This window comes from Moschus berezovskii, chromosome 19, assembly GCF_049115385.1.
Source record: "Moschus berezovskii isolate FMDL1 chromosome 19, NW_MosBer_1.0, whole genome shotgun sequence".
In the NCBI taxonomy this organism is placed as follows: domain Eukaryota; kingdom Metazoa; phylum Chordata; class Mammalia; order Artiodactyla; family Moschidae; genus Moschus; species Moschus berezovskii.
In genome coordinates, this window is record NC_142478.1 from 15,545,522 (window position 1) to 15,558,196 (window position 12,675).

A 12,675-nucleotide genomic window follows, 5' to 3' on the forward strand; every position below is an offset into this window, starting at 1 on the left:
GGGGGGGTGTGTGCGTGTGTGAGATCCCCCAGGAAATATCTTTTCTGAGGTTGCACTTATGACAGGGTTTTTTTTCCGTTGCATGAAAACAGCAAATGTGTGCGGCGTGCTATTTTTTTTCCGCTCGCTTTTATTAAGAGCAAAGGCTGCAACAACCATGCCACTCCCAGAAGGATGCAGCTGTTTCAAAACCTTTCAAAAATCAAACACGAAAACGTATTCAAGCATCTGTGCCGGACAAATAAAACACCGCCGTGCTTGGCTACGAGATGTCTCCTTTCATTCAAAGTTGTATCCTGAGTTTTAGAGCACAGTGCCACGTCCCAAGGCTTGTGAGCTCTCCCCATTCCAGGAAACCCAGCTTCTCCATGGCACTGTGACGACGCATCTCACTGACCACAGAACGTCAGCAAACGCGGCAACCTACCTGGCATCTGAAAGGGGCTTCCTGGGTCTGAGCTGGTCGGAGAGTGAGGGTACGTGCTGCTGCTGCTTCCAGGAGAGTTGGGGTAACTGCTGTTGGGAGAATGAGGAAACGGATGGCTGTTGGGCTGCTGGAAAGAATCCGGGAAAGTGGCGTTGAGTGGCATGTGAGGCTCATTTTGCCCTAAGTTGCGGAACTGAGCTAAGAGGCTGTGCTGAGGATTGTATTCGCTGTGTCTTGGAACCAGTACTGGAGGAAGAACTGGAAAGGGGGAAAAAAAAAGAGGGACCAAAATGAGAATGATGAAAATCTTTTAATAAGGTCACACTAAAACACAACAAAGTTGAAACATAATCTGTAAGTCACAACAAGTTATTTGAACCTTGTCGTGCTGCCAGCTCAAAAGCCCCATTCAAATGAAAAGCCATTTCCCACTCGGGAACAAATGCGGTAAAAATGATGGTCTGCTCAGAATCAGACGGCCCATCCCAAGACCTGCAGCATCAACAAAGTGCCCAGGCAAAGTCTGCGAAATACATTATTTTACGTGAAAAATGTTAAAGTTCCCCGATCCTTAATTTTCTCACCCACTAAAAGCCAAGGTACAACCAAGAACATACATCGCCATTGACAATTCCAGTTTACCTCCCTGGCGGAAAAGATTTCACACTTAAGAGTTAACAATATTTATTGAATGCTGTGAATTATCCACCACAAATGTTTTAAAATTAAGTCTTTACTGAATTTGTTACAATATTGTTTCTGCTTAATGTTTTGATTTTTTCGGCTGTGAGGCCCGTGTGCTCTCAGCTCCCTCACCAGGGACCAAACCCGCGCCCCCTGCATTTGAAGGCAAAATCCCAGCCACTGGACCACCAGGGTGGTCCTGCCTCACCACAGATGTTTTAAATGGACACGTTAGCTCACTTTAAACCAAAGAACGTGTGCTAATAGTAACTAAGGTTGAGAGGATAAATACAATGAGCAGTATAAAATCCAAATGCCAATGAAGATAATTCATCAGATAAAATACGATGTTTTGTGGGACAGACTCTATAGTGTGTCCTGGTAGTCACACTTCATGAACACTTTCCTCTAAGGATCTGAATGTATTTACCACTTCTCAGCAATCCTTATCACTACCTGATAGGCAAAGGAAGCAATACAATCAGCATTTTACCAACTGAATACACAAGGTACAAAGGTCAAAAAAATGTAGGCACTAGCAGAGAAGGACTGAAGTGACTTAGCAGCAGCAGAGAAGGAAATAAAACAAGTCGAATCACTCCCCAAAGCTCCGTGTGTTAGGAACCTAAGGAGTCGATAATTAGCAGGGTTGTTCTCAATCTCCAGAAAACTCCAGAGGCACAGCCACTACACTACAAGGGCCATGATGAGAAGGGAAGGGAAGGGCCAGCTACCAGAACCCTAACTGGGTTGTTCCTAAGCTTCTTGCCCGGGTCACCGGATGCCTCCTCCCGAATAATAAAGGTCCCTGGAATCCCTACTGCTCTTGTGGCTAGAAGGAGAAAAACAGTCCATTTGGTAAACTGCACGAGAGGAGAAAAGAGGAGATTTAAAATCTGTTATTGTTATTGGGAGTTGGGACTCAGAATACATTTTCCCCAAGAAACCGTATTTAGTGGCATTAGGAACTAAGTAGATTTTTGAGGGCCTTCCAGTGCATCTATCCATGGCTTATATCATTTCTACTGGAAACAGTGCTCTTAACACTTGGATTATAACTGATTCATGAGCTGAAAATTGTTTAAGTAAAAATCGGTTTCTGAAGGTGTTAAAATGTCTCATATACTGTATCTTAAATGTGTCCATAATCCTCCATAAGATTCACTGGTTTCCCTACAATTTAATCCCTTAGAAACAAATCTTTTTAGTGTAATAAATGTATTTCCTTTTTCACACAGTGATGGAGTTTGTCCAAATCAAAAGCATGATTGTTACTTATAATGGAAAAGAATCTGAAAAAGAATGTGTGTGTGTGTGTGTATACGTATACAGCGGAATCACTTTGCTGTATATCTGAAACGAGCGCAACACCGAAATCAACTATACTCCAATTAAAAAAAAAAACCTATGAAGAGGAAAAAAGGAAAACGAAAAGACATAATTCTTCCTTTTACCTTTCAGTAATCACTTGAAGTGTAAACTACTTTGGTTGAAGAAAAAGTTCCCAATAGTCACAAGCACTTTCCCAACACCAACAGAAATCTACTGGGTTGGTTAGAAGGTTCGTTTGAGTTTTTCCATAAGATGAACTTTTTGGTCAATCCAATATATTCCAAAATACACACATGCTCTGAACTAGTGCAATATCTTTAAATTACCTACACAAACACTTTCTCTTTTTCTTTTGACTGTGACAACTTGAATTACCACTTACCAATTTGCCTTTATAGTCACCTAACTATAACTTCTCCATTCTGATGCTTACCTTTAAAAGCTAGAAAATACTGGCCTCTAAACCCTACCAACAGGAGCACAGACAGCAACAGAAAAAATCAAATCTCCGTCTCTCTTCTCTTGCCCTCCCCTCCCCACCTGACTTGGGCTCCTGTTTCAGCGACTCCTATTGCCGAACAGTTTTAGAACTGGGCATTTCTTCCTTCCCCACTGCCTGCAGGGGAAGGCAGGGGAAAGCAGTGCATTTCTGCACCTCCGGTGGATGCTCTGCACACGTGTCCCCGTGTGCTTGCTGTTTGGTGTGCAGTGGTCTGGCTCTAAGGCACAGGTCTGCCCTTGCTGTACACCATAGGCGAGATCAATCAGCTTCTGCACGTGACCTCGGAAGTGAACCACCAGCTACAACAAAGCAACACTCTACAGATAAACTTGACAAGATCAATACCTTTTTTCTCACTTCTGGTAATTAAAAGAGATGATTTTGTCACTCCTGATGTAGGTAATGGTATATTTAAATGAATTTTAAAAAGGTATTGAGGTGTAACACATCGGTAGTAAAATGTACAAATCTTCATATAAATGGAATCGTATATACCCTTGCGTCTGGCTTTAGTTCAACATGATGTTTGTATGAGTCCTCCAATGTTGTAACATCTCATTATATGTATGTATTACAATTTATTTACTTAGTCTGCCCATCTAATCTCCTCAGAGAATAATCAATTTCATTTTTTTTTGTCTGGTTCCTGTGCATCTTCTTAAGGAAATTAAGCAGATAAATGTTTTTTTTTTCCTTATTTCATCTTTATTACTAAAAAGAAAGGCAGCCCCTGCACTTGGCTTTTTTCAACTGTTGTTGTTTAGTCACTAAATCGTGTCCTACTCTTTGAGACCCCATGGACTGTGCTTGGCCTCCTTGTCCTTCACCATCTCCTGGAGTTTGCTCAGATTCACATCCATTGAGACTGTGATGCTATCTAACCATCTCATCCTCTTCTCCTTTGGCCTTCAATCTTTCCCAGCATCTTTACCAATGACGTGGCTCTTAGCATATTCTAGAATTAACTTCATACTACCTATAGAGATCTTCCTAATTTGTCTTTATAGCTAACAGCACCATAGTTTATTCAACCTATCTCCAATATCTGGACATTTAGGTAGTTTGCAATATTTTAACCTTATATACAATACTGCAATGAATAACTCTATGCATATACTGTAGTACTGTTAAAGGTGTATCCTCGAAGTGGAAATACTGTGTGAAAGGGTAAATACAGATATAATTTTGTTATCATCAAGTATCCACGCATAGGGGTTGTACCATTTTGCATAGCTACAAGCAACAAATGAAAGTGATTTTCCCCCAAAAATCTCCTGAACAGACTATTCTGTCAAGTTTTTTACTTTTTTGACAATTGGATGGGTGAAAAAATGGTAGGCATTTTGGTGCCCTTTTATGTTTCTATATATATCATTTCATGTTGACCATCTTTTCATGTACTTCAGAAGACCTATTTTAGTCTTCTTTCATGAACTGTCTGCTTGTACCTTTTGCTCATTTTTGGTCTTTCCATTTTTCATTAAAGATAAATAAATCACATAAATATATAGGCAAATATATATCTTATCTATATTATAGATATTATATCTTATCTATATAAGATATATCTTATATAATATATATTATTATCTATATATATCTTATCTATATATCTTATATATATTAGAGATATCAGCCCATGATATATTACGTTCCAAATATCTTAACACAGTCTGTCAGTTTGCCTCTTGACTTTGCTTATGTGCAAGTTTATTTTTTGGTAGTCAACTTTTTTTTTTAATTACATGTGGATTTTGAGTCATAGAGTCTTCTTCTACACCCAGGTTGTAAGGAGGAATTCATCCAAGCATTCTTCCAATGCATGTAAGCTATCATATTTTATTTAAATCTCTGATTCATCTGGTGTTCAGTTTATTTATACCATAAGGAATAGATCTAATTTTATCTTTCCAAAAGGCTACCCAGCTGCCCCAATACCATTTACTAAAAAGCCCACCTCTGTCCTAGTGGTCAGAGATACCACCTTTCTCATAAACTTCCACGTACGTTAGGGTCTGTTTTTCAGACATTTCAGCCCATTCCATTCTAGTCCATTGCCCTGTATCACTCTGGTTTAATGATAGAGACTTTATGTGTGCATGCGTGCTCAGTCGTGTTTGATGCTATGCAACCCCACAAAAGAGTAGCCTGCGAGGCTCCTCTATCCATGGAATTTTACAGGCAGGAATACTGGAGTGGGTTGCCATTTCCTCTTCCAAGGGATCTTCCTGACCCAGGGATTGAACCCGTGTCTCTTGCATCACCTGCACTGCAGGCAGATTCTTAACCCCTGAGCCACCTAACTGGGAAGCCTGGTAGAGACTTTATAGTATGTGCTAGTATCTGTAGGGCCAGTCCCCTCTCACAGTCCACTTCACAGTTCTACTCACACGCTTACTTTTTCATATGAACTTTGATAATCATCTTGTTGACCTCCAGAAAAAAAAGATTATTGGTCCTTTTACTGGGATCACATTGTGTTTAAACATTAACTTAGTAAGAAGTAATATCTTATCATGTTAAAGTATTCTATTCAAGAACTGGGAAGGTCCAATCTACTTCTGCGTCTTTCAGGATCGTTCCATAGCTACTATCTGTATTAGTTTGCTGGGCCTGCCTGTAACAAAATACCACAGACCGTGGGGCTTAAACCACAGAAATTTATTTATTTAAAGTTCTGGTGGCTGGAAGTCCAAGAGTAAGGTGTTTGGCAAGTTGGTTTCTTCTGAAACCTGTCTTCTTGGCTTGCAGATGGTCACTTGCCTGCTGTGTTCTTCCATATAACTTCCCTGGTGTCTCTCTGTATGTATGTCCCCATCTCCTCTTCTTATAAGGATAGCAGTCGGTTTTGAGTCCAGCCCAACGGCCTCATTTTAACTTTTTAAAGGCCCTATTATCACAAACAGTCACATTCTGAGACTGCTGACTGGGGCTTCAACAGATACATTTTGCAGGGGACAGAATTTAATCTATAACACTGTATTAGGTTTTAAACATTTCTTATTAAGTTTATTAAGTATTTTATCTGTTCTGTTGCTATTTTAAATGGAGTTTTCACTTTTACCTTATAGCTTTCACTTTCACTTATACCTTCTATCTGGTAATTGTTTATATATTGGTTACTGACGCTTCTCTGTTATTTTATATGTTACTGCCTGGATGAATTCTTTTGTTGTCTCAGTTATTTTTATCATTGACTCACTGTAGAGCTAGTTCTCCAGCAAATGGTCATGTCTCCCACAGCTAATTTTACTTCTTCCTTCCAAATTATTTTCTTGTGCCTAACTGAACTGATTGGTAGTGCCAATACAATGTTCCAAAGCAATGGAAATAGGGCTTCTTTGGTGGCCCAGGGGTAAAGAATCCGCCTGCCAATGCAGAAGACACAGGTTCAATCCCTGATCTAGAAGGATTCCCCATGCTGCAGAGCAACCATGCCCATGTGCCACAACTACTGAAGCCCGTGAGCCCTAGAGCCTGTGCCCCGCAACAAAAGCGGTCACTGCAATGAGGAGCTTGGGCACCGCAACGGGAGAGCAGCTGGGTGTGGCTGTGTTAAAAAGCTCTACTTACAAAAATAACTAACAGACTTGACTTGGCCTGCGGGCAGCTTTCCAATCTCTGGTTGCTATGATTACTTAGGTTTTCCCCAGGTAACCTGTCATATATTTAGACTGGTGCATTAAAGTTCCTATTTGCTTCTCCTGCCATACTGTGCTTTATACACAGTATAAAGCTGTGATATTTGGTGCATATATGTTCACTGTAACGCATCACTGACCATAAGTATCATGAAGTTTTAGAGCTTAAGATCGATCCAGCATTCATTACACAACTTAGGATTGTCATAATCATTCACACTTCACTCTGTTGGGTCTTTGTTCCAATCGTGTGTATATTATAAACGCAAGCTTATTACTATAAAATCTTAAAAAATGACACATCATGAAATTTCTCGTTTCTAAAAGATCCCCTGAAGAAATTCACCTTGTCGACTATCGAGTAAAAGAAAAGAACATATTCTAGAGGAAATAATACCCAGAGGACGAAAAGAAAAATGCTGCCAAAGTGTAGAATCTGCTCTTCTAAGGGCAAGTGCAGTGACACACGGTGTATTTGTCTTAGACGTTCTGCTCTTCTGCACAGGGATGTCAGCTATATTGCCATCACACTCCAATGAAGTATTAGAATGCTTCAGTGAGACATGCAAAGTTTCAAATAAATACATTAAGTGCAAAAAAAGTTGTTATTTACTCAAACGAGGGTGTTTCAATATTCACTTACAAAACAATCATCCACCACATTAGTTTCTGCAAAAAGAGCCCCAGTCTACAACGTGCTGAAGTGTCTCTCCATGTCAGTGCCTTTTGGTCTTCTGAGTTCTATTTTGTGTGATATCAGAATCACAATCCTCCGTTTGTTGCTTACAGGTGCCTGATATATCTTTACCAATTCCTTGATTTTTAGCTTTTTAATCACTTTTTTTTTTTTGAACAGAGGAAAATTTATGCGTCGAACCTGGACTGGTCACTTATGATAATATACATGCTACAATTCCATTCTCTCCAATCATTCCACCTTCACCCTCTCCCACAGAGTCCCAAAGACTGTTCTAAATGCCTATGTCTCTTTTGCAGTCTCTTATACAGGGTTCAGATTACCATTTTTCTAAATTCCATATATATGCGTTAATATACGGTATTGATGTTCTTCTTTCTGGCTTACTTCACTCTGTATAATTGGCTCCAATTTCATCCACCTCATTAAAACTGATTCAAATGCATTCTTTTTGATGGCTGAGAAATACTCCATTGTGTATATGTACCAAAGCTTTCTTATCCATTCATCTGCAGATGGACATCTAGGTTGCTTCCATGTCCTGGCTATTATAAACAGTGCTGCAATGAACATTGGAGTACATGTGTCTCTTTCAATTCTGGTTTCCTTGGTGTGTATGCCCAGGAGTGCGATCGCTGGATCATATGGCAGTTCTATTTCCAGTTTTCTGAGGAATCTCCACACTGTTCTCCATAGTGGCTGTACTAGTTTGCATTCCCACCAACAGTGTAAGAGGGTTCCCTTCTCTCCACACCCTCTCCAGCACTTATTGCATGTAGACTTTTGGATAGCAGCCATTCTGACTGGTGTGAAATGGTATCTCATTGTGGTTTTGATTTACATTTCTCTGATGATGAGGGATGTTGAGCATTTTTTCATGTGTTTATTAGCCATCTTTATGTCTTCTTTGGAGAAATGTCTGTTTAGTTCTTTGGCCCATTTTTTGATTGGGTCACTTAGTTTTCTGGAATTAAGCTGCAGGAGCTGCTTGTATAATTTGGAGATTAATCCTTTATCAGTTGCTTCATTTGCTATTATTTTCTCCCATTCTGAAGGCTGTCTTCTCACCTTGCTTAGAGTTTCCTTTGCTGTGCAGAAGCTTTTGATTTTAATTAGGTCCCATTTGTTTATTTTTGCTTTTATTTCCAATATTCTGGGAGGTGGGTCTTGGAGGATCCTGCTGTGATTTATGTCGGAGAGTGTTTTGCCTACGTTCTCCTCTAGGAGTTTTATAGTTTCTGGTCTTACATTTAGATCTTTAATCCATTTTGAGTTTATTTTGGTGTATGGTGTTAGGAAGTGTTCTAGTTTCATTCTTTTACAAGTGGCTGACCAGTTTTCCCAGCACCACTTGTTAAAGAGACTGTCTTTTCTCCATTTTATTTTATTTTTAATCACTTTTTATTGGAAGGGGAGGGATAGGTCTCTTGAATACAGCATAAAGTTTTGCTTTATGAACCAACTTGAAAACCTCTTAATTTTAATAGGTGATTAAGCCTATTTATATTTATTGATATGACTCATTCAGTTCAGTTCAGTTCAGTCGCTCAGTTGTGTCCGACTCTTTGCGACCCCATGAATCACAGCACGCCAGGCCTCCCTGTCCATCACCAACTCCCGGAGTTCACTCAAACTCATGTACATCGAGTCAGTGATGCCATCCAGCCATCTCATTCTCTGTTATCCCCGTTTCCTCCCGCCCCCAATCCCTCCCAGCATCAGACTCTCTTCCAGTGAATCAACTCGTCACATGAGGTGGCCAAAGTATTGCAGTTTCAGCTTTAGCATCAGTCCTTCCAATGAACACCCAGGATTGATCTCCTCCAGAATGGACTGGTTGGATCTCCTTTGCTTGGTATCAACTCTGTCATGTTATTTTTTGTTACTTATTGTATTATATTTACTATATTTCTCTATGTGATGTAATTATTTGTCTTCTGTGTTTTTTAAAAAGGAAACTCTAAAGATAGTTTAATATTGCTGCTATATGATGATTTTTCTATTTGTATCTTTTAATGTCTTCCATTTTTTCCTTATTTAACCTTACACTGTTTAGTGGGTCAGTTTTAAATGGTATCTTTTAATTATCATGTGACTCTTTGTGACGCCATGGACTGAACTCTCCAGGCCAGAATACTGGAGTGGGTAGCCTTTCCCTTCTCCAGAGGATCAATGCAGGGATGAAACCCAGGTCTCCCACATTGCAGGTGATTCTTTACCAGCTGAGTCACCAGAGAAGCCCATATATTGAACACTACCCAGTAATAAGGGACTTTCTTGGTGGCTCCCTGAATATTCACTGGAAGGACTGATGCTGAAGCTCCAATACTCTGGCCACCCGATGTGAAGAGCCAACTCACTGGAAAAGACCCTCAAGCTGGGAAAGATTGAAGGCAAAAGGAGAAGAGGGCAGCAGAGGATAAGATGGTTAGACAGCATCACCGACTCAATGGACATGAATCTGAGCAAACTCCAGGAGATGGTGGAGGACAGGGAAGCCTGGCGTGTTACAGTCCATGGGGTCGCAGAGAGTCGGACGGGACTTAGTGACTGAACAACAACTGGTGGCTCAGTGTTAAAGAAGAGTACCTGGGTCGGGAAGATCCCCTGGAGAAGGAAACGGCAGCCCACTCCAGTATTCTTGCCTGCAGAATCCCACGGACAGAGGAGCCTGGCTGGCTACCGTCCATGGGGTCACAAAAAGAGCTGGACTTAGAAACTAAGCAACAACTCAGTAATAAAAAGGAATGAAATACTGATTCACATAGCAACATGGATCAATCTCAAAATAATATGCTGAGACAAGGTAGATAGAAAAAGAGTCTCAACTGTATGATCTCATGCATACAAAATCTAGAACATGCAAAACAGTGCTTGGTGACAGAAAACACGGTAGCGGTCTGTGGATGAGGGCTGGGGCTGGGGGAAGAGATTGAAAAGGTGCAAAAGCAAACTGTTGTAAGTAAAGAGTCAGTTCACTGTCTTGACTGTGCTGATGCTTTCACACATGTTAAAGCTAATCATACTGTACATTATAAACATGTACAGTTTATTCTAAGCCAATTTTTCCTCAATAAAGCTGTTCAAAAAAATAAATGTAAAGAGGCAATTCAAAACCATCTTTTGCGAGTTAAAAAAAAATGGTTAAAATGTTCTATTATCTGTTCCTTTTCCAACCCTATGTTCAAGGTTTGGTAACCATTCCTTGGAGTTCTCAAATTCTACTACATTTCCAAATAAAACAGTTTTATCCTACCATGTCTTCTTCTGGGGCTCTAAGATGTACATCTCCCAATTCAGAACCCCCATCCAGGAAAGGAACTTTAGTTTGCTACCACAGATACACTAGCTCCTACAGTGAAACCCAACTGTAGATACCAAAAGTAAAGAGTTGCAAGAAGTGTCATGCTGAAGTGGCGATGAACATTTAGATCATGCAACGTCTTCTGTGGGCTGTTCAAAGTTACTGAGCAGAACTTCAAGGTGAAAAAAATAAATGGATATCCTCCTATACACTCTAGGAAGAGGGCATTTTTGTCCAATTTACCAAAAGTTCAATTTAACCCTCTAATAATAGCAGCAACCAGTGCTTCAAACCCTCTTAAAATACCCTTAAAATGTTTCTGGGAGACATCTCCCCAGGATTTCTCAACATTTCCCACCAAAGTAAGCCTCAGTGACAGAGGACAGTGGATGCAGCTGGGGTCCCAGCAGTACAAGTGGAACTGAGATTACACCGACCTTGTGACTGATCTGAATCACTCTGTACGCATCTTAGACCCTGCTCTTCATTATTTTTCAGACACGAAAGTAGGATCTTAAACCACGTACAAGGCAGTATGACTGACCCTCTGGGAGGACGTTCCTGCCACGTTACCTGTGGCTCTGAGTACCCGGCATGGCACACTGTGCTGGGGCGCTGTGAATGTACGGATTTTCTACTTACTCGTCCTCACAATACTAACAAGTTATAATTTCTCAGAAAATTACAGTGAAAAGTGACTGGTGACAGCAGGGAGGGAGGTAGATAAGATATAAAGCTAGATTCCAGAACCAAGAGTATTTACGCAGAAGCAAGGAGACGTTCATCAAATTGGTTTTCAGGTGATGACTAAAATCTACAAAGTTCAGATTACCACCACTAATATTTACTTTAAGCCTGGAACCACGCTGAGCACATTATCACACCCTGCAAATAAGAAAGCTGGAGGGATAACTTACCTAAGGTCCCAGAGAAAGGGTGGAGAGTTGGGATTCAAACAAAGGCAATGGGCATTCTCAACCCCTGAGGTTCTGCTGTCTTGATGACCAACTTTCCAAGAATGTTAAGTTCTGTCTGATATAGTCTGTTTAAGGGATGTTTAAGGGATAAGCAAGTAGAATAAATTCTAGAAGTGGACAAATGAGAGTTAAGGTCACGCAACTGACAGGAGAAAATTCTAGTCTAGTAGAATAAGTTCAATTATGAAACCCTTCTAACTTCTTGATGATGCTAATAGGTGAATCACCATCAAATCTGATTCGGGTAGCTTGAAGATTATAAATAAGGTATCTGTATATTCTGGCTTGTCTGGGACAGTCCAAGCCTGTAGCTGTTTTCTGATGGAATTATTAATAGCTGACCCAATATCACTCTCAAAAGGGCTTCCAAGGTGGTGCCAGTGGTAAAGAACCCCCCTGTCAAGGTAGGAAACATGAGAGACATGGGTTCAATCCCTGGGTCTGGAAGATCCCCAGGAGAAGGAAATGGCAACGCACTCCAGTGTTCTTGCCTGGAGAATCCCATAGACAGAGGAGCCTGGCGGGCTACAGTCCATGGTGGCGCAGAGTCAGACAGGACTGAAGCAACTTAGCACATCACTCTCAAAAGTGTTCTGGTCTGGACAGCAAATTTTATGGTCATCCAAGCTATAAACAATCACTGATTAAATTTAGGAACGGGACGGGCATCTGAAACAGCTGCTAGTCCTGGAATGAAGTATTAATGTAAAAGAGAGGAGACGGGGAGAAGCGAGCTAGGCAGGGCTACGTCCACACACAAGCTGCTCTGAAACAAGGCCCAGGCACCTCGCCCGTGCTGACTCCGGAAGGACAAGGGGATGCGTGCTCTGTGCCAGTCTCCCCGACCCCCAGTTCCTCTTCCTTTCATTTCAGCAGTATTTCAATATGAAGCTGTGTTTGCTACTGGGGGAAGAGAAAAGAAAAAAGACTCAGACCCGTTATCTACGTGGAAACAAACCTCTATGAAATTCTTATTTCCTGGGTGAGGGGCTGATGAGCCAGCCGAGAGGAGCGAGACGTGCCAACGCTGCAGCTGACTCAGGCCAGGGACTGGAAGGGCGCGAGCGTGGGGCGTGTCCTCCTCTTAGCACTTTGCATGTTGCAGTCTATT

At 41.0% G+C, this 12,675-nt stretch overlaps 1 protein-coding gene across 5 annotated transcripts in view; it reads right to left on the reverse strand.

The window, feature by feature from the left end:
* Positions 1-12,675, reverse strand: part of SMAD1 (SMAD family member 1) — an 82,958-nt gene that overhangs the window by 16,914 nt on the left and 53,369 nt on the right. For all 5 annotated transcript variants that reach the window (XM_055404355.2, XM_055404350.2, XM_055404352.2 and 2 more), the window contains exon 3: positions 428-685. In XM_055404355.2, coding sequence (XP_055260330.1) covers positions 428-685 — 258 coding nt within the window. The remainder of the gene's footprint in view (positions 1-427; positions 686-12,675) is intronic.